This window comes from Gallus gallus, chromosome 6, assembly GCF_016699485.2.
Source record: "Gallus gallus isolate bGalGal1 chromosome 6, bGalGal1.mat.broiler.GRCg7b, whole genome shotgun sequence".
Taxonomy (NCBI): domain Eukaryota; kingdom Metazoa; phylum Chordata; class Aves; order Galliformes; family Phasianidae; genus Gallus; species Gallus gallus.
In genome coordinates, this window is record NC_052537.1 from 9,001,944 (window position 1) to 9,024,026 (window position 22,083).

Consider the following 22,083-nt stretch of genomic DNA (forward strand, 5'->3'; position numbering starts at 1 on the left):
ACGTGACCTACATACCTCGGCAATACAATGGCTGTGCAGCCGATCACGTCCATGCAGATAGGCAGATGAGATGGGTAACTGACTGGTGAAGGGTGGGCACTGGGGTGAATCCAAACAGGCAGAAATTCAGACAGAAAGCATAAAATGGATGGTTTCCAGAGAGCTTGCTTTGGGGAATGACAACAGCAAGTAGGAAGCAATGATCACCCAATAGCACAAAACATGATAATTACAAATATATTATTCAAATCTCTTGCATTTCTGATTTGTACTGGCTTATATCAGAGATCAATATCACTTTTTTTTTTTTAACTGTAAGAATCCGACAATATTTTTTCTCTATTTCTTGCACTTTCTCATCGCACTGTAATCGCAACTGGTTAGGCATAACCAACCCACATGAAGATGTTAGCAAAGTGACAGGCAGCAGCTGCACAGTGCCCTCCCTCCCTGACACCACACTCACTCCAGCGCATCACGCCTGGGCTGAGTCCCATCCTCACTCCCACACACCTCCTGGGGCTGCCACCTCCATCTGTGAGGGCCAGGAGCCGGGGCAGGCCGGGCCGGGCCACTGCCCACCATGCTGGGCTGCAGGAAAGTGGGCGCTTTCCTCCAGTAAGGTGTGGTGGTAACTCTGGTAACTCTGCGCTGACGAAAGGGGCACCTCCACAGCCACCAGAGAACGGAAGCCGGTGGCCGTAATGCCCTGCTGGTAGCACTGTCTGGCCACGCTCAGTGAACTCGGTGTAACTGCCCCGACGGGCGCAGAAGCGAGCCCTCCAACGCTCCACAGTCCGTGCCAGGCTCCAGCACTCAGAAGACCCAGCCAGAAGGCCGACTGGCCCACCAGCACAGGGCAGGGCTCCGACGCGGCGCGGCACTGACCGGGCCCTGACCAGCAGCTGATCGCTATCGAACAGACGGGGTCCACAATATAGCCTTATTTGGGCAAAAGCAGCCTTCTGAGCCGCCCCGCCGTACTTTCCCTCGGAACAACTCTATTTGGCCGGTTACCCGCCGCGGCGGAAGCTGGGGGCGACGCGCACGGAGCCGGCGGGGCGAGGAGCCCCTCACCGGGGCTGCCGCGGCCCGAGCGCAGCCGTCATTGCCCTCTAGCGTCGCCCGCCCGCCAGCCCGGCTCGGCCCCGCTCGGCTCTGCCCGGCGCCGCTCGGCTCCCCGCCCGCCGCCCCGCCGCGTTCATTCATGGCTAAAAATAGGCGGGAGCGGCAGCGCCGCGAGCCCGGCACGGAGCCGCGGGCACCGGGACCCGCGCATTCCCTAATATGGAAACGAAGCCGAGTTTTCAAAAGCGGCGGTTTATTTGTTTCTGGAAATGGACAACATATGTCAGAGATTTACTATACGGAACCAGGTGTATATATAGCGTAGATCTTTGTATGCGCCCGCTTTCGTTCTATATAAAGGCTTTATGCAGCCTGGAACTATAAATTTAATAATAGATTACTAAATTAAGTCTGCGCAATCACTTCATAAAAAAAAAATCATTTCAATTTAAAATACAGCTGTAGGGGCTTGGACAATTTCCTGCATAACAGAGGCCCATCCCTGCAATGTAAATAACCCCGGCGTTAAAACAAGTCCATCAGGCACATCAGGAAAAAAACCTTCACGAAAACAGAAATGCGTTCTGCAGCCTATCCCAAGTCAGGATGCCAAGCCCTCGTCCTACTCGAATGCTGCCCTGATAAATCGCTCCTGCTTCAGCAGCCTTTCTTTCCCCTTAATGTCCTGTTTTCCTCCCAGCAATGCAGGCCGATTAAGCCTCAGCGCTCCGGCCGTACCAAACCAACGGGGTTTTGCAATAGGAATTATTCACTGCTTTCCTGCGTACCATCAGCGTTCTTGAAATGCTGTTACTATAAAACCAAGCAGCACGCTCTTCAGACAGGCGTGACGTTGCCTGCTCTGTTTATTTCCAGCTGCAACTGTGCAATTTTGAAATTCTCATCTTTCCCAATGCCCTTTCCCCAAACAAATACCTCCCAGAGTTACAAGATTACAGAAACGAGTCCGATTTGGTTGGGAGCCTCACAGGCCACCTGTAATATCAGCGACTGATTGCACAGTAAAAATGACAAACATTGCTTCAGTTGCTATATATCCTAAGTTAATCATCAGGCTTTCTCTTCCTAATTTGATGAGAATGAAATATCACAAGACGTACGTATGGCAATTTAAAACATATAATCGGGGAAAAGGCAAAGCAAACCTCTGAGAAGACAAGCAGTTGGGTTTGTACAGCCACGTATGTGATGTACCGCCCTTCCCACCGCCGCAACCACGGAAGCACGGACCTGCAAGGGCTCCAAGCCCTCCATTCTGCACAATCCCCCCAGGTGTGCAGCAGGATTAGGCTGCTGGAAGGCTGTGCGAGGTTCAGAAAGCTCAAAAACTTCAGTTCACTGCCACATGAAATACACGGCAGTATTCAGTCCTCTCCTCTCGACAGCATCTGGAGGGGCTTTCACATCACCCAGGAACCCTCATCCCACTTCCAACAACGGCACCGTCCCGTGCCTGTGCTGACTGCAGCGATGTGGGTTTTTCCTAGAAGCCTCCCGCCCAGACCCAGACGTGACCCGACTGAGCTTTGTTTAGGAAACCTGACAGGGCGACACGAATGGCCAAAGCTTCTGTGTATCTAATTCTAAACAGATAAAAGTATCTTCAAGACAAACCAGCACCTCTCAGAGATTTCCAAGCACACCATTAAGTAGATCTGGGCTTCAGCAGAGGGGAATATGAAGATTCATTGTCCCAAGAGATAAATATTGACTAAGGAGAAGCAAAGGTCAAACTGGTCAATATTTACTCAAGAAACTAAATCTTGGTGCAGTGTAACACACGCGAATGTCTTCATCAGCTGCCTCTGGAGATCTTTTCATTATGACTAAGGATTTCAGTAGTGTAGCTCTTTTCCCTCTAAAATCCTTGTTTGAAGAAGAGAAGCTCCCACGGACCTCCTGCGGTCAGAAGCTCTCCGTACCCACAGCCCCAGCAGAGGGGTCTGTTAGCAAATGCCATCTGACCCGCCTGCACACCAGAGCTCAGGCTCCATGAACAATTCGTACTGTTCATGTCTGACCTCTGCAGACGTGAACAGTATGGATTTTCTGACTCATCACATGATAGTATTCCAGGCTACCATGAACAGGAATTTCTTCTTTCGTAAGGATTAATGTGCTCCTTTTTCCCTCTGTCTCAAGTATCTGTAACTTAAGGCAGAAATTTTATCTCAGGCTTCTATTTCACATAAGGAATTACTTTGAGACAATGTCACTCAAGACCTTTGGGGAGTTGCCGTACTATTATTTACTGTGGCAAGTATATTAGTCCTGTTATTTATCTAAGGTTTCAGATTTACTACCTCCTTTCTGAAGTTCTTTTACCGTGCTATTTCTGTCTGAAGCCACAGCCCAAGAGACTCTCCACAGAACAGCACTGCAGAGCTATAAGATCCAAGGTAGTTCATAAAGCCTGGTTTTTCCGGAGATGCACTAGGAAGGCAGACGCCCCAACCCAACGGCTGTTCGTGAGGCCATCCCCTGTATCCCCTGGGGACCTTCACACGGCCACTCAGTGGATGCGGAGGTGCCAGCCCTTCTACTTCTCTGCTCCTCCAGTCTTGTGACCTGGTGTATATGCTCCTATTTCTAACCTTTGTCTCCACAAAACAGCCGAGCACAGCACACATTTGTTGCAATCACCATGGAGATCAGTTGGTTTCAAATTAGGCACAAACTGTTTCCTTTACTATTTTTACTGTGTTTTGAGCCTATTATGCCCTTCCTACCCTGTCCTTTCTTTACCCTTACTGGTAGACGCGACAACCCTCCCTCACCACTGGGCTGAGCCATTGGGCACAGAGGGTGAGGTGAGCCTCGCCTTCTGCCATTTTGTGGGCAGGCCTATACGAGATGGAAGAACTGCATCTCTGCAAAGGACAGCTGGGTGCGTGTCCTGCCTGCAGTGGCATGAATGAGCCACCAAGGGCTGCTGGGGGAAATGGAGTTACGTTGGCACAGACAGGAACTGGGCAGGGCTGGTGACAAAGGGGGCAAGAGGTGAAATGAGAAGCGGAGATGCAGGAGGATGGAAGGAAAGGGGAGTGTGGGAGGCAGGCTCCTGGGCCCTTGGGACTGCACACAGAAAAAGAGAAGCGGCACCAGCACCAGTTGCTCCTCCTGCTGGCAATGGCCGAGCGGCCCCTTGCTGCAGCCAGGCTGCCCTGCGCCCCTGAAATATCACACTGCTGCTACTCAGCTCCCAAAGATGCAGAATCTCTAACAGAAGCTCTTTTGGACACGCGGAAAAAGACACAAGGACTGACAGTGCTGAATGTAGGTTTCCCACAGCCCAAGTCAATTGGCTCCCTGTGCCAAAAATGCAGCAGGCTGGGAGCTGACAGCACCAAAGATGCACATGCCAAATGCAAGCCTTTCCCACAGCTCTGTGACAGGTACGGTACTTCCTTTAAAACACTCTAACGTCTCCACTAAAAAAAAAAACACACCCCGGTTCTGGAACCATATGCAATCCATAATGTGGAACTTAAGTTTAATTCAAAGGCCAATTAAAAAAAAAAATCAATGAAATGCTTTTATGAAACAGGAGATTGATCTGCAGCTTAAAACTTCCAGTAATGTAATATTTTAGAACTTTAATAAATAATGCTTTTATCTTGATTGCAAAATAATACCCTGCCATGAAAACACAGAGCAGAGGTAGGAAACTGTTCAACAAGAATTAAAATGTCACACTTTGCACAGAGCGGAGCATTACAATTATTGGTGAAACACATTTTTCAAACTTGTTAACACAAAATTAACAATTACATACATCACTTAATTCTATAAGTGCATATCTCTCAAAGTACCCATTAGCTAACCTTGCCTAGTTTGGTTTTAATATAGATGCAGGCTTTGCAGCACAGAGGGGATGTAACCATGTGAGTGCTGGCACAGTAAACCCTGAAATGGCAAGTGCTATTAAATTGAGATGCAATCACATTGAAAGGGAAACATTAACAAACAGCAGACAATTGAGAAGAAAATACAGGGCGCTTGTGTTCTAATACATGTGCTTCAAAACCTTATATAACTATTCATTGTCTAGTTCATCTGGCCAGGGGCCCAGTTTGCTCTATGCTATGCTATACTAATTTTATAATAATAAACTGTTACACAAGCTTTACGCAGTCATGCATATGAAGAGGTTGTGGAAGACATTACATTTGATTATCTTTCTAGCGAAGACACCATCTTGAAATTAAACATAGCCTGGCAGAAATGTACGTGAAAAAAGAAATAAAGGGAAGAAGGAAAGAGGGAAGGGGGGAAGGGAAGTGGGGAAGGGGAAAGGGGAAGGGAAGGGGAGGGTTTACCAAGGAAAAAAACAGAACAGAAAGAAAACCCTTTCAAAAAGGAGACGTTGGACTGTCTTCCCTCTCTGAATATCACCTGCCCCATTATGCATGATAGATGAATACCACTAATCCCATAACACAATGCAAGAATCTGCATGTTCCTGGGCAATACTCATTTGAAGGCAATTTTGGGAAACATATGCTTTTTTTTTTTTTTTTTTTTCCAGTAAATGCATCTTCTTTTCGTAAAAACAAGGCAAAATGGTTTACAAAGCCAAAAGGAATGCGTGAAAGAGCTGGGATTTAAAGCCCTTTATGTTATTTGTTGCTTTAGCATGAACCAACACGAACCACCGAGATGCTTCAGTTAACTTTCAGCTGTACCACAAAACATTTTTTAAGACAGCAGTTGGAAAACGTGGGCATGAGAGAGACGGGGCACAAAAGCATATACAGTACGAACCAGATGCAATTCAGAAAAGTCATTTCATATTCCACATTTGTCTATGGAATTGTCTGAGAATTTTCTGCTGAACATTACTTCCAGGTTTATCTCAGCAGTTCAAAAATGGCTATATTTAGTCACCGACCAGCGCCAGAAAGCACTACCAGACTATAGGATCATGGCATATTTTAAGTTTGAAATCTCATCTGCCATCAAGGCCAGACATAAATGCCTTTTATTATCAGAAAGAGTGAAAGCCTCAGACATCCAAGATATATAAGTGATTGTTTTTCAGCTCTAAGACACAAGATAGCAACCCCAAAAATCACATTATTCAGATTACCGTTGTGCGTCTGCTACCTCCCTACCACCCCCCACATATTTTGATTTCAACATTTTAACGTCTAATCTAAAAAAACCACTAAAACTAGTGAACCAGTGTTTTATGTGGGGCTCCTGAGGCACTTCCACATGCAAATAACAGCAATACATACCAAAAGCAGAGTCGGCAGCCAAGAGGCACACAAGTCATGGGCTGCTGGAGAAAACACCAAAAACCTTCAATGCCATATTCTGATCTAAGTTACATCACCACGGAAATCCCAACCTTTCTCTTAACCTTTACCTTTGTCGTTGAGATGGTCAAAAATACGATTTCTATCCAACAGGAAAATGCCAGAATTTCATCACTTTCCTCATGAATGGGGGTGTGGAGATGGGGATGGGCACGGGATGGGCACACAGCAGCACTGCCATGGTGCTCGCATGCAGCCCCGCTGTTGAGAGGGGTCTCCAAAGCAGAATTTCAGCTCAGCTTGATACAGTTAAGGCATTACAGCCCCACACCAACCATTTCATTTTGATCTTTTTGTTGGAGAAAAGATCAAAACGGAAACAGAAACATGGTGGCTGTAGGGAATTAGTGGGGGAAAGATTTCTATTTTCTTCAAACGGCACATCTCCAGAAGAGAGAGAAAAACTTCATGCGAGGTCAAAGTTACTCCAGAAGGGAAAAAGTAGGAATCAAGTGGCAGTACCAGAGAAGAGCCAGAGCTCAGTGTCACACATCAGTGTCCTGCGTTTAGACCTCGGCCTGGAAATCTCCACTAAGCTAAGTAGGACCCTACTCCAGCTGCAGGTGGAGTGCAATACAAGATGGCAAAATTTTCCTTGTCAATTAAGCAGAGTTCATTTGTTTTCCATTATTTACTTTAACCACTTTATCCATATTGTTTTGGCGTAGGCTTCCAAAATGAAGAAAGCCAACAAACTGCATCCCTCCTGGAACTGCACCTGGCCACAGGACTGCCCTCCTTGCCCCATCTCTGCCCCTGACCAAGGTTCCAGCTGGAGCCTGCAATGCTGCTCTGGGGCTGCTCCTCCCCATGGGCACATGCGGAGCCCCTAGAGGCAGCACAGCCATGTGCCTTCTCTGGCTCACCTGCATGGGAGCCACTGAGGTTCATTCATCTCAGCTCCCTTTGCTCTCCCGAATAGTTCTGAGGGTTGCTAGGCAACTATTGTTGAATACATGCATGAGGCATTAATTGTCTGAGCGCTTTAAAGGAGGAAAATTCTTTAAAACTGAGGACATTGCCATACCAAAAATAGGATATTTCCTTTATAAAGGGCAACACTCGTGGCTGGGAATGTTGATGGCTGCAGCATGTCAGAGGCGAGATGAGTCACGGCGATTACTCACAGCGCAGCACAAAAGCAGCATGTTAGGAGAACTGACTTTTATAATAAAGTTTTATTTTAAATTAAGTGCTTCAGATCTAGTTTTATCTCCAGACTGCTGTCATTGGGATATCACGGTCCACATTTTCACCATGAAACTAATGGTGTTGGGTCCGTCCTCTGTTACACAGCATTACAACTTCCTGAGCATATCAGTTCACTGCCTTCCAAACCCAAAATGGCACTGGCAAGCTTTCCTCTTTGCTGCACTTCAAAGAGACGCTCCAGTCTCACTGCTGATCCTAAGTGCTCTGTGCTCCTTACCCGTAAATGTGGATTTCATTTTATAGGGTCTTTTTTTCCAAAATACATTCCAATGTCATGATCAAGTTCTGAAGACAGTAAACACAGACTTCCATAAATTGACTTAAACTTCTAAACTAAACAACCGCTAGGATTTGCAGCTAGGTAATTTTTCCTTTTTTTGTTTTACAATAAACCCATCTCTATCGTAACTAAACATTCACAACATACATATATTCAGCCTAATTATAGGGTGCCTTTCAAAACCACCAACACCAAAAAAACCCACAAAGAACCTTTTTTTTTTTTTTTTTTTGGCAAATTGGTCAAATGATTATGGTTCATTGCAAAATCAGGATATATAAAGGAATGAGGGCAACTGTACTGCTGAATTTGTACGTGGTATTCTGAGCAAATGGGTCCTAAATACCCCAGGAATAATCCTCAGCCTGATTTTCAAACTTGTGCTCTGCTTCTGTGGAAGCATGTAAAGGACACAGGATCATCTAAACAGAGTTCCAAAGTTCACCTGAGGTTAGCAAGATGAAGTGATTTATTTAATGAATGAAGTGGGAAGGAGAATCAACACCTCCTGAAAGTAAACATGGCAACCCATAGCCAAGAGTTGCTTTCAGTGGGAGGTCAGCTTCGTCTGCAGTTGCAGATCTGATAGGAAACATAGGAGGGTGGCGACAGAGATGGAGGTCACACCATGCTTCTCTGTTGGAGCAGCAGCAGAGTCTGGGAATGTCATTCATGTTAGCAGGATGATCACCATTAGCCCTTTCACATATTCTCTTACCCTTTCTGCGGTCTGAAACTGCTGATTCCAAATGAATTCCTCCTCTTCTATTACTCACTTGTTGCAAACACCTGTTTTTTAATTAATATGTTCTTTAAAGCCACTACAGAAAGAGGTAAGGTGACTGAAGATGTCTGTGAAGGACCCATCAGGGAAAACTCATGGAGTTGGTTAAGTCTGTACAAGATCTTGTAGTTGTAACAGCGTATTTAAATGAGATGCTATCATGTTACATTTTCCAGTTACACTTCAGCTGAGGAGCAAGCCCCTGGCAGCGATGGTTTAGGTGATCTGAAGTGGGGCAGATCCTCCCTGAGCTGGGCCCCCCACTGCAGATTGGGCAAAGCCCCCAAGACTGTAGCAAGGGTTGGTGCTCTGAGACAGGCACTGCTCAGGCTGGTGCTGAGAGCATAGAGCAAATTTTAGGAAGGTTTGGTTTACTGCGTAATAATGAATGTGCAACGGTCCAGCACAACCTAACCTCTGCTGACTCAGATGCTACAAGTGATTTAATATTAATACAATAATGGTTTTCAATGCCAGAAGTAAACAGTAGGATATTATTGCCTTGTTTACTTTCTGCCTATACAACTTCAGAGTGACTGCTGGATGAAGACAGTATCTTGTTTGGGTAAGGATCATGTCGTTTGGAAAGCAGCCTTGATTTAAAAGCTTGAAGTAATAAAGAATCTATGTTACCTCTAGCTAAGCTGTTCCCCTGGGTAATTACCCCTCACTGCTAGATAATTGTGCCTTAGTTTCATCATTAATTTACCTGTTCCCTCTCTGTAGGACTGGGTACTACTATGTGCCTGTTCACCACATTAGAGAGGCCCCTGCAGTCACAGATCTGGCTGTCCAGAGAAGCTGTGGGTGCCCCATCCTCTGAGGTGCCCAGGGCCAGGCTGGATAGGGCCCTGGGCAGCCTGATCCGGAGGGTCGCAACCCTGCCCATGGCAGGGGGTTGGAACTGGATGGGCTTTAGGGTCTCTTCCAACTCAAGCCATTCTGTGATCCTAGGATCTGCTCGTGGAGGTGCTACCCAGCCACGATCGGGCCCCTTTGTACCTTTTCCCTCCATGCATTGAATGGCTCAACACTCTTTGGTCTTTCACTTGGAGACATCCTCATTCCATGAGTTGTTCTTTGGGTCTTTCCTCAACCCTATCTAGTATTTCAACATGCAAAACACGGGCATCGGGCTCAGGAACAAAACTGAAGGTGGAAAAAATCTGTCATAAACTCCTTCTGCTCTTTCATGTTTCTCTGCAGCCTGTAGTTCAGAATAATGCAGTGGAGCATTAGCAGCGCAGTTATCCCATGAAATAGCATCATCCTTTTGCAGAAAGCCATAATCATTTGAATGACTAACCAAAATGTTAGCTCTTAGGGGCTCTGATAATGATTTCCTCTAGTGTTACACACAGCAGCAGTAACACCTCTCTATTTCTTTTCACTGTTCCCCTGCTTATCCAGCTAAGAAGCAGGTTTGCCCTCCTATTCTAGTCAACTGGTTATCTGCCATTGCCCTTCGGTAATTCATGGCATTAAGACCAACAAAGCAGCCCCAAGGCACAAGGCAATGCTTGTTTGATCACTAAAAGACACAACTGTATATATTATCTAGGCCCAAACTTAAGCTGAAATATAAATTCTCACTGCTTCACTGACCTTTGCTTCATAATGGACAATAAATCCATTAAAAAGCATTACAAAGTCCTAATTGCTGATGAGAAACCCACAAATAAGCAACGCTTACTTATTTATTTATCTTTGGAGCGAGATACTGCCATTTTTTTTTTAACTGTCTCCTTATTCAGTAGTGATTTATGAAAAAAAAAGCCATCTGAAGAAAGTCCCAGCATCCACTGGCTCTCCCTGGAAGACGGGTGCTCATACCCTTTTAGCAAAGAGCAGCACCTTCTCCAGTGGACATGAGAACAGAGGGATTGCTGCAGCCCCTTTGGTTCCGCAGCTCTGAAAATACGAACTAATTCAGATATCCTCCATGATCTGTCTGATCACTTTTACGTAGATGCTGACAGGTACTGAGAACTTCCTCCAGCAGCACTGGTCAGTAGAGTGGAAGAAAACCAAAAGACTCCTCCTGATCACAGTTAATGCCCTCGCTCAATTCACAAAGAGAAAAGCAAAGCAAAACTTTCTAATGCCTCGGCTTGCCTCTTTTGTAGTTTAATTTAAAAACAAACAAAAATAAATTCACAAAAATGCAGCCACGTGGAACTGACATTCTGCAGGAATCTCACCCACCGGTAATTACTACTGCAGTGTTTAAAATTTCCTAAGAAAGCAAACACAAAACAAAGAAAAGGCTATTTTTCAATTAATTTTCTTCCTCTGATTTCTCTCCACATTGCATCATCTCCCAATTACTCTGATTTTGCTGAGTGTGCCAGTTTCTTAAAGACACAGCTATAAAATGTATGGACTAATTGTTGAGCAGAACTGAAGAGCTATTAAAACTGCAATAGTACAGCACTTCCAATGGTAGTCTATTATTTCTACATGATTGCTTTTGTACAGTCCAACTCACGCAGAGAAACTCTTAGATAAATTAACTCCTTCGTCTTGACATAAACATCAAAGGGAGAACTAGAGGAGAATGAACGTTATTTTCTGCTGCTATTTTATACACAGTGTTTGTAACCTCCATGCACGTTCCTGGAAGTTGCAAATTGTTTAAACTGAGAAACCCATTTGCTGTTTTATCAAGTCTGTAACACATAAAATTTGGCTGCAGAATTATCTCGTTTTCCCATTTCACGTTTCCCTGTCATTTACACGGCGGAGCGTGTTTACAGAACTTTATAACTATAATATACAATTCAGTCATTTTTAAACAGCTCTGTAAGAGTAACACTGAAATGTACACATTTTAAAGATTACTTAGTGAACACCAAACCCTTTCCCAGCTGTTTTAAATTTTGAATTTCCCAATAAACGAGTAACATACTAAAAAAGCAAACAAGATCTGACATTATTTAGTCTAAGTTTCTAAAATGGCATAACATCTGTAGCTAAAAACAATTTTGAATAACTATATTTAACTATAGCAGTATTCTATTATTCCTAGCTCGTTTTCCTTACAGACTAGGGGACTTATGTGGTGTTCAGACATTTCAAACAGCTCTTCTAATTGTTCAGTCCTTCCAGCAGCCAAACTGCAGCGAAAAGGGGGGAAAAAATCTCCGCTCCTATCTTTTATATATATTCATGTGACCAACCCATGATCTCAGTTAAGTGCCACAACTGTTCATTAACACACATCACAGCCCCACAGTCAGCACTGCAAGCTTTGAAACCGTGCCAGAAGCAGGGGCTCAACAAATGGCACTTTGACCTTTTCACTACTAACTTCAATCTTTATTAAAATCTCTAAGACGTCAGCTCTGTCTCCCTCTTTTACCATCTTTTATCTGCTTCAGAAATAGCTAATATTCATTCATTAAACGGGAAAGTTTGCTACATTCTTACGTAATGATAGATCCCCTTTTCACTTGGATCGGCTGCTGAAATGCCTTTGATTAAAAAAGAGAAAGAAACGCGTCCTCCCCCCTCCAAACAACTCTAAATTCAGATTGCTCACTCATTTCCAGGGAAATCAAGCATGGTGCCTAATATTAAAAAATCCTGCAGTGTCCAGGCAAATTCCGCTCCATTTTATGTCTCTCTTATTAAATTCCAACCCAGTAGCACACGAGATGCTCCCCCTGCTCTTTTCTTCCCGTTCTAATTTCACATTGGCACCCTGGCACCATCCGCCTGGCTGTCCGTGCGGGGACAGAGGCTCATTTTTTGCCCAGCAGGGCTTCCATTCCCAAGAACGAAGCCACCAAAACCGGTGGTCCCATGGAGTAAAATGGAACTAGAAACAAACACAGGCTTTGATCATTTTTTGGTGCTCAAACATAGGTGGGGGAGAGAAATCATGACTTTTTGTTGTTGTTGTTTTTTTGGTGTAGTAGTAATTAACTAATTAGATGCTAAAGAAAAAAAAGCAACAAGAAGTTCACATGAGTCATTCATGTGTTTTCACTCTTTGTAATATTTCTGGCACACCCTGTACGCCTCACTTCTTGCTTCAAATAAGTACTGGAAAATATGCATAGTATTTGAGACCACGGGGAATGACATACTGATTCAAAGTTTGCTTTGTCTAAGTTTGCATTTTCCAGATTTGATGTGCAACTACAAGGAAACTCAAAACTTGCCTGCAACCTTTAATTTCTACCACCCTTCTCCCATGGATTATCTCCAGACGTACAAGCCATTCATTTGGGCAGTGCCGCGCAGCATCATCATTAGGTGGCTTAGTTGCCTGGGATACTGCCCCCAGCCCGCACCGGGGAACCCGGGAAGCAGGAGCTCAAAGGGGGAAAAGTAAACAAAGTAATGAGTAACAGTTGCAGCTCCTTAAATGTGTACATTAACCTGGGGATTGGGAAACTGTTTGCTTTCTAGAGGCAGTACCCTCCGACTGAAACAATGACAAATATTTTGGAAATTCCATCCGAAGCCAAAATGAAATTACTCAAGTGCACTCCACGAGAACAAAGCTTTTTAGTATACCTTCAAATGAACTCAGGTAAGTTTACAAATGGCCTATACCTAAAAGACCATTAACTGAAATTACATTTGTTTTTATTGAAAGACAGCCTCAAGTGCTGACATGTAATATATGACATGTGATACATAATAATACTCCTAAACCAGTTCTGACATAATATCTCCCAAGGCATAATAACCACAAATGACTGCTTTAGTTAAGAACTAGCCAGAAGCAAAATAGATCCATGTAAAAGTAGCTTTAACCATAAATACCTCAACAATATTTTATGTCACTTTGTAAAAAAGTTAAAGGAGACCCATAATAATTAACAACAAAAACTTCATGTTCTTTACTATTGTATGGCGGTTGTGAAAGGTTATTTCATAGTCCCGCAGCTGCCAATGCTGTAAATTATGCAGGCACCAAGAAGCATTAAGGAGAAATAATAGCAATTTAAACCGAGGCTGACGTAATTCATGATAAACAGTCGCTGGAAAATATTACAATGTTGTCTTTTTCGAGCGGGTTTAATCAGAAGAATGTGACCATATTCTGACACAAACCACTTCTCCTTCTGCTCGCGGGGCAGGGAGGCGGGACTGTCGCTCTACCCCCGGCCCCGCAGCGCAGTCCCGTGGTCCCTGGGCACTGGGGCACAGAACACTCACGTGAGGATGCTCTCGTGAGTGCTTGTTCAACATGAGGATAGCGAGAAGATGGTTCCAGCAATGAAACTGCACACCTCCGACATCACACTCATGCTTGTGATGGATGCCGCTCAGGTTGCTTTTTGATGTAAGGACAAAAAGTGATTTTGATGAGGGAAATGTAAAACTAGCCACACAGCTGACACCTACCACCAGTTGGTGAATGGCCACCAAGAAAGCAGGCGTATGCAACACACAACAAAGCCCACGTGGTAGTTTACAATGATCACGCACAGGAGAGCGGCACACTCCCTAACCCTGTTTTGCTGCAAGGACACATTCATCCCCTGCCAAACTCAGGATAAGGAAACACGCAACAGTACTGTCATGTGTCCGCTACTCAACCAGAGCACAGAAAAGGAAAGGAGCCTTCCAAGCAAAAGCACTGGACTGGAGGTGGGAGCACCATCGCTCTGCCACGGAGGTCTCATCTACCTCCCCATGACCACCCTGAGCCACATCAGGGGGCACAGGTGCCCGAGGCCCCAGGCCAAGCCCCTGGCATGGCTGGCCCCAGTGGCTGCAGCAGAAGGTGGGGGCAGGAGGAAGGGGCAGCCCTTTGCCCAACATCCCGTATCTGATGCCTGCAGGGATGGAGCAGCACTGAGCACCCAAGCTGTGCTGCAGAAGCAGGCCTTAGAGGAGTTCCGACTATGGTATTCTGGAGTGAGAAATAGTCTTAGTATCTTAGTATTTATAATCTTAGTATTTATCCTGGTTACAGCTGTGGTTGCTAGTGAAAATGCACGGAAGAAAAAAAAAAGTAAAAATAAAACAGTTCTTGCAGACAGGAAGGTATTTTATCTTACTCTACCACACATTACTTATGCTCACTTAGCAGCTTGCTGTTAATGTTGGGTGAGATTCTGCCCTTGGTTAACTGGTGAAAGCCTGAGTAACATTTGCTGAAGTGAAGGGAGTCTTACGGGATTTACACCACTCTCAGTGAGACAGAATGTGACCCCTTATCGGTGCCTTTTGCTTTCAGTATACAAATATTTTATGCATTGCAATGAGTGACAGAATGCAAAACTTGCAAATATTTATTTTTAGATGTATGGGGGAAAAGCAATTAGAGCTAAAAATGTTAAGAATGAAGAAATCACTTAACAGAAGCAATTATGTTGGGCATATAAACAGCTCTGCCTTCAGACATGTTATTCAAACGCTGCAGAGCACACTAGAAAATATCAATTGTTTAAAAAAACTGCAAGTATTTTTTCACAACTGAAAAATCAATCATTATAAACAACATCTGGGGATCATTAATATCTCACTCTACAGTTGAATTAACAAAATAAGAAAGAGGTCTGACCAGAATCCAGAACATTTCCAGATTTTCTTTTTCAGGCTAAAAGCTTATGTTTGCAGCGGTGGGGTGTGAGGGGGAGGAAATGTACATTTATCTATCTACATTGTATATAGCACTATTATGCATTAATCACTACTTCCCCTCCAGCTACGTCCTGTTTTTGTTTTGAGAAAGTTAAAATTTGAAATATTTAGATAAGCCACACTACCCAGGGCCTAGGAAAAGTTGTCCATGTTTTCCAGACTCCTGAAGATGCCACCACAAAGCTCCATCTAAAGGGGCCCTAGCAACATCCTACAAGAAGGTCTCCGTGCTCTTCCCATCACATTTCTAAATGCTTCAATGTTCCACTCTTACCAGAGGAGCACCAATGGTGGTCCCACTCTAATCCAATTTTTGTGCTAAGATAGCCTGAATGCATCTATCTAAAAACTCAAAAAAGAAAAATGCCACCGAGGAAAACGTAGAGGTAAAAAGAGGATTTTAGAGCTTTTGAGTGTGTTTTGAAGGGAGAAAAAGCAAGCTTCTGTTTCCACTATTACAGTGTGCATGTCACACAGGATGAGATTCAGCCGGCGCAGTGCCCGACCAGCTTGAGCCTTTGCCCTGACCCAGCTGGGTGTCCATCTGCCCGGGAGATGCAAAGGGTAGGAGACCCCTCTGTGCACAAGACATACAACATCCTAAAAATGCAGAATTGAAAAAGAAAAGGAAAAAAAAGGCTCTTCCGTTGTTGAGCTGCCTGCACAACCCCATGCTGGATGCTGGTATCGAAAGGTGGGGAACTGATGGCACACTCATGTGAATCTTGTAGTTAATCAGAGTTAATACCAGCTGATTAAACATCCCTATGACTTGTTAAGTTACTATAACTGCACGAGTGATAAAACACTTCTTCTAGCCAGTTTTGGAGACTAAATGTTGATCTTCCTCTGTTCTTAAGAAGAATGAAAGCTGGCCACATCAAGCAGATACCAATTTTGGCTAAATTAACTTAGGAACTATTCTTGATTATTAAAACGTAGTTATGAACTACACTGATAAAGACACTCAGCAGAGATTTGAAGCAGCAGATGGATACAGACTAAGGAAATCTTGAAGAGGAAAGAATATTAGTGTGCCTACCTTCTGGACAAGTGATCACCTAATGGGATAGGAGAAGATTAGAAGACCTGAGATTAGAAGACCCAGAATCAGAGGAAGCTCTTTACTGGCCTTGCTGAGTTTCATCGATATACATTATCTTGGAAGTAACCAAAACTGTCAATAGCAGAAATGCTGACATTTCACTTCTGCTGAAAAACATAAAAAACCCCAAACTTTCATTCTTAAGGGTGATTATTTTGTCTCACACGAATGAAGAATGTCATCAACAGTAACACCCTGCATTTCATTAGACTGGAAACATTCTTTCTTCTTTCGTCTTTTTCTTTCCTTTCCTCTCTTTTAAGTTTCATTCCCTGTTTTGGTTTTGTTTTGTTATCTTTTACCCCCTAAACCACATATTTTAACTATGAGTCACAAACTCATAGTTCAGATGCATTATAGGGGTACCATATCACTCCATACCCTGAAGCCATCAGCTCCCATCCTACGTGTTGTTTGCATCACATGACCTATCCCTGAACAGTCCTCCCTTCTTTGCAGCCCTGTTTCCCTGGCCTATGACGAGAAAGTAGATAAGTCCTGAAAATATCCCAGAAAACCCCAGAGGTTAGGAAAATCATTCCTCACTCCAACTCATTCCCAGCAATGAGAGAATCTGCTTTCTGTATTGCTCAGTAGAGAGAGCTGAGCTGGTCAAGGTACAGTTGCTTTTGCTTTGTTTTGTTTTGAATGTAGATGGTTTTTCCCCATGCAAGCAATACGTTGTCAGTTTTTTGGGAGGAAGGGGGAGAGAGGGGTGGGTAGTGCGGATTGCAACACCTCTATGTATCATTTACATAATGAGAAGTTTCTTTCTGCATTGCTCTTCTTATGGTAAAATGGAGAAGTTTCATTCTTTCAGAAGAAAAAATGATATTAATACCACAGCAGCATGCAGTTCTCTCACTTTTTGGTATGAAATATTTTACAAAAAATTGGCCTCTACAGCAAAGAATAAAACTTTTAACCTTCTTTCAGGGGCCAACATGTGTTTACAACACCTCAGGGACTGAATAGCTTTTTTAATGGCACATTGGACCCAGCTTGCTACAAAAGTAAGCAAGAATGATAAAAAATTTACCAAATACATTTTTAAAAAATTGAGAAGAAATAAGGTATTCAGTTTTCCCTCACACTCCTGTTTGTACAGCAATCAAACCCATGCACACAAAATGGACGACAAGCTTCTGGTTCATCCGTTGTGGGCAAGATTTACAATATTAATTCAGCAAAGCACTGTGACAAATCTTTCTGTGTTGGTTTTCGCCATGAGAAGGTGATGGAGCTGCAGAAACCCACCTTCACCTGACTCTCCTGCTCCTGTAGCACCATGCAGCCCCAAGCCTGTGCAGTCTGTGCCAAGGGACACAGCTGTGCATGGGAGAGGCCCGCGTGCCTTCTGCAACGCAGCCTGCAGCTGGCTGAGGAAAGAAGCCATGCTCACCAATGAGGCCTGAAAGTCTCTCCTTGCAGCAGAGCAGGTGCAGGCCTGGTAGAAGATCAAGTCACCTCCTTCAGGTAGGGAAGCACTGAAAGGTTGCATGCAGTTGTAGCAACTACTGTGCACACTGACTTCTGGCCCACAGTCCTTAAACACATCTTCTGGACACTGCACAGGCAGCTTGGCCTCCAGCTAGATCTCTTTGGTCTATAATGAAAACTATTAGAACCCCTATATTTTCATTCCTTTGCTCTTGCAGCATATATGATAGAATCACAGAATTGCTCAGGTTGGAAGAGACCTTAAAGACCATCGAGTCCAACCGCAACCTAACCAGACTACCCTAACTAACAACCTTCTGCTAAATCACATCCCTGAGCACCGCATCCAAATGGTGGTTAAACACATCCAGGGATGGCGACTCAACCACCTCACCGGGGAGCCCATTCCAGTGCTTAACAACCCTTTCTGTAAAGTTTTTCCCGATATCCAACCTCAACTTACCCTGGCACAACTTAAGGCCATTTCCCCTCGTCCTGTCACCTGGCAGCAGTGAGAAGAGACGAGCCCCGCTCTCGCTGTAAGCACCTTTCAGATATTGGGAGAGAGCAATAAGGTCTTCCCTCAGCCTCCTTTTCCTCAGACTAAACAGGCCCAGTTCACATAGATCACACAGCAAATGCTAGGAAATTGTGTTTAGAAAAGTTATTCCACAACAGCAACCCCAGGGGCTGCTAACTCAAACAACTTTGACAACTGTCTGTAGCAATGACCTGGAGTTGAAGAGAAGCCATGACTGCGCAGATGCTGGCAGAGGCTCCAGGCTGCCGGCCCCCTCGGCAGGTATTTGTGGTGGCAGCCCGTGCTGGAGCTGCCCGCAGCCCTGACCCCTGAAGGAAGCTCCACGACAGGCAGCGGCCATCCACACAGGACTGCCCGCAGCAGCTAGGCCTGGAGCACCTCACACATCTCCTCCAGCTGATGCACAGCATCTACAGACCTTCCCTATTTCAAGAGACAAAAATCTCACACCAAAAACCCAGAAGTTTCCACCTCAACTTCTGTCAACAAAACTTGATCGTTTCCTGCTTAGTTTATTTTTTTTTGTTAACCTCAGAATGGGGAAAAAGGGTGGAGGGATGAGAAGGAATCAGAGCAGAACAAAATGTTTTTGTTAGAAAGGTGTAATAAAACCTGGGATAATACTTCCTGGAAAAACACTTCTCTCCATTAAAACTGCCTAACAAGAACAACAACTACGAGCCATAGTGAAAGGGGCTCTTTGTAGAGGTGTTTCTGGTGTCTCCTTGGTATTAGCTGTATGTCTTGCACGGTGTGCCAGTGCTCAGAGGAGGTGTGGCCCTTCACCCCGCACTTTCTGAAGGAGCCCTGCATCCTCATCAGAAGTCTTGGGATCTCACAAAGGTGTTTTTCATCCACACTGCCCCAGATTTTGTGTTTGCTTTAGATTTTGGGGAATTCCAGGTGATGGGGAAATATACGTGGTCCCATCTTCATCTTTCTGCACACTTCTATCATTTCCAAGTTAAAAAATAGCCAAGCCCCTCAAAACTAAGTGGGTCTGGATCTCTTTATAAGCACCTTCTCAGAATTTTAGCCACATTTCTGTAATTTGGTCTCCCCCTCAGATTTGACTGATAAATACCAGTGCCTTAGAGTAATCCATTTATCTACCATACCACCCTGCCTCTGTTTAGCTCTAGCAGTCATCACTTTCCACATGTGACATCAATCTACATGATATCAACATAAACTGTTTGTATAATGAACTGTTGTACATTTTATTGTCCTGCCAGCAAAGAAAGGGATAAAATGGCACTTTGCCTGTTGCCTTCAACAAAGGTAGTATAATTGACACCGTATAGTCTGCAATAGAGAGATGGAACCACACATTGGCTAGTTTTTCCTTCCTAGCACAGCAGGGCTTGCAAATTTTACCACATCATTATTTTTGTAAAAAATATTTTTAAAGAATAGTCAATTTTTTATTTTTTAATAGGCATTTAGAAAATCTGCTTCTTAAACCAAACTATATTTTAAAAACACATTATTAATTTCTATGGCAAAGATTTCTGTGGCTCTGGTTTGATAATGAGATAATTGCCTCGCAAAGGTCAAGAGAATGGCATAGTTAGCTTTCAGAGACTGAACAAAGCACTTGCTATGGTTCACTGAGCGTAGTTTCTGTATCACTCCACATCTCTTTGATTCATCTATTACTAATATTCCATGATACACTTACATTATGGATCCAACTATTTCAACAAACCTGTAATCAAGGAATGACCCTGAATGAAATACTCTGTAGAAAACAGATGGTATGCTCATCAAACGCCTTCAAGCCCCAAATAACCTTTCCTATATGAGAAAGATAGTCAATTAAAACTGAACTTTATATTCTAAGCTAAAGTCCAGAGTAAATAAAACTCAGCACAATACTACTGCGTTACTGGACCAAACTTCCCAGATATTTCATTCATTTTTTCCACCTCCCCATCCCCAAAAGGAACCAACATTTATAATCATAATTCAAAGCCTGTAATGTTTGGTGTGACTCTAAGTGGACTTGACAGTTTGGACCTAATTTTGTAAAAGCTCAACGCCACAAAATTAAAACTCTTCACAGTAGCAACGTGCTCCAGTGACAACAGTACAGGAGGACAGCTCTCTCCTACCTGCCTGGAACTGCTCTGTGCATGGTACAGGAGCAGTTCCACACCACTGAAATGCCTCAGCTAAACCTGCTGAGCTGGCTCTCCTCTCTGCCACCATAACAAAGGCCTGGACTGAGCACAACACCGGTAACCAACGTGCTAGGGTTAGGACAAAAGGGGATGTTACTCTCCCATTACAGGCACTACTGAGCACCTTACCTCTCGCTCCCATTATTACGCATTAAACACATTTAAAAAATTGTCTGGAAGACCACAAGAGCTTCCTTGCAGAGCTTTAATGAGCTCACAGCAAAGGTGCAGCCCACTGCTACACAAGGAGATTTCGCTAGCATGAAACACGGCGCTCATCCATCTGGTGGTAAGGGTAATAAAACCTGATTCTCACAGCACAGGCACTTTGCTAAAGATGTTACAACGGACCCATTACTAGAGCTGCCCTGTGTGTGTGCAGAATATGCATTCCGACACACGTTCACCAGTACAAACTCTGCACTTGGGTTGACTCAACAACATAATGCAAAGCAAAACAAAACCAAAGCGTTAAATCACCTGGCAGGTATTGGAGTCGCATCTTGCAGCCCCTCAAACTGTGAGGGGCTGCAGACTCCCCTGGAGCGGCACGGCATTCTCTATACCCTTTGAATTAAGAGATCACCTCTCAGAACTGCCTCTGCACATGGAAAATCAAACTCCTAGCTGAAATTCCTGCTGAAAAAAAAAACCATCTTTCAGGAAGGCCAGAAACACACAGTCTATAGCTGACATTTGTTCAAGGCCCTTGGAGCAGATGCAGGGTTGATGAGTGCTCTGCAGCAGCAATGGGATGCGCAGGGAGTTTTCCTGTTTTGCATTTATTAGCATATAGCACCAACAATGACTTTAACAAAACAACACACATTGTAAAGCTTCTGCAAAGACACAGGCCACAGGCTAATGGTTAAAGTAGATAAATTTCAAATCCAGACAAGGGATCCTTTCACTTACACTAAGTAACTGTGCTACATACTCTGTCCGTGAAACATTACCTTTGATTGTGATAAACTCAAGCTGCAAATGTGAGATGAGCAGTAGCTAGAAGCCTTCAGACTCAGAGGAAAGAGCACATTTGGTACTTAAAATTCCAAACAATAAATAGCATTGATTCACTTTAAAGAAATCACATTTTCCCCTTGGAAACCGGTGGACAGCTAAGAAGAAGTAAAATGTCTTTATTGTGTGAAAAATAAAGTAGCTGTGAAGTGACTTACCAAACTCATCACATATGCTTTCATTTTCTATGAGGGTTGGATGATCAAATGTATCCCGACAGTAGAAGATTTGGGGGTTCTTGCTTGTTACCGCAATGCCACCCAGGGCTAAAACAAACTGGTCTGTTAGTATTGAAGAAGGCTTGTCCTGAATGCGCTTTAACATGGAACGATAGCGACAGTACTGTGGGTAGCTGAGAATTAGCAGGTTTGAATCTTCATCATCCTCACCTGGAAGAAGAAAAGAAAAGAAAAAGAGAATTACTCTTAGTACATCAGAAAAAAAGATAGAACAAGGCTGTTAATCAAGCAGCGCAGAAAACCCATGGTCCAAAGTTCATTAT

The 22,083-nt window shown here is 44.0% G+C and overlaps 1 protein-coding gene across 5 annotated transcripts in view; it reads right to left on the minus strand.

Annotated features, from left to right (window-relative positions):
* The window catches only part of ARID5B (AT-rich interaction domain 5B), a 143,786-nt gene that overhangs the window by 46,635 nt on the left and 75,068 nt on the right, over window positions 1–22,083 (minus strand). For 4 of the 5 annotated variants that reach the window (XM_040702376.2, NM_001031220.2, XM_015288120.4 and 1 more), the window contains one exon: window positions 21,740–21,970. In XM_040702376.2, the coding sequence (XP_040558310.1) occupies window positions 21,740–21,970 (231 nt within the window). Of the gene's footprint in view, window positions 1–7,276; window positions 19,707–21,739; window positions 21,971–22,083 lie in introns of those variants that run through there. The other variant, XM_040702377.2, reaches the window with a different exon arrangement.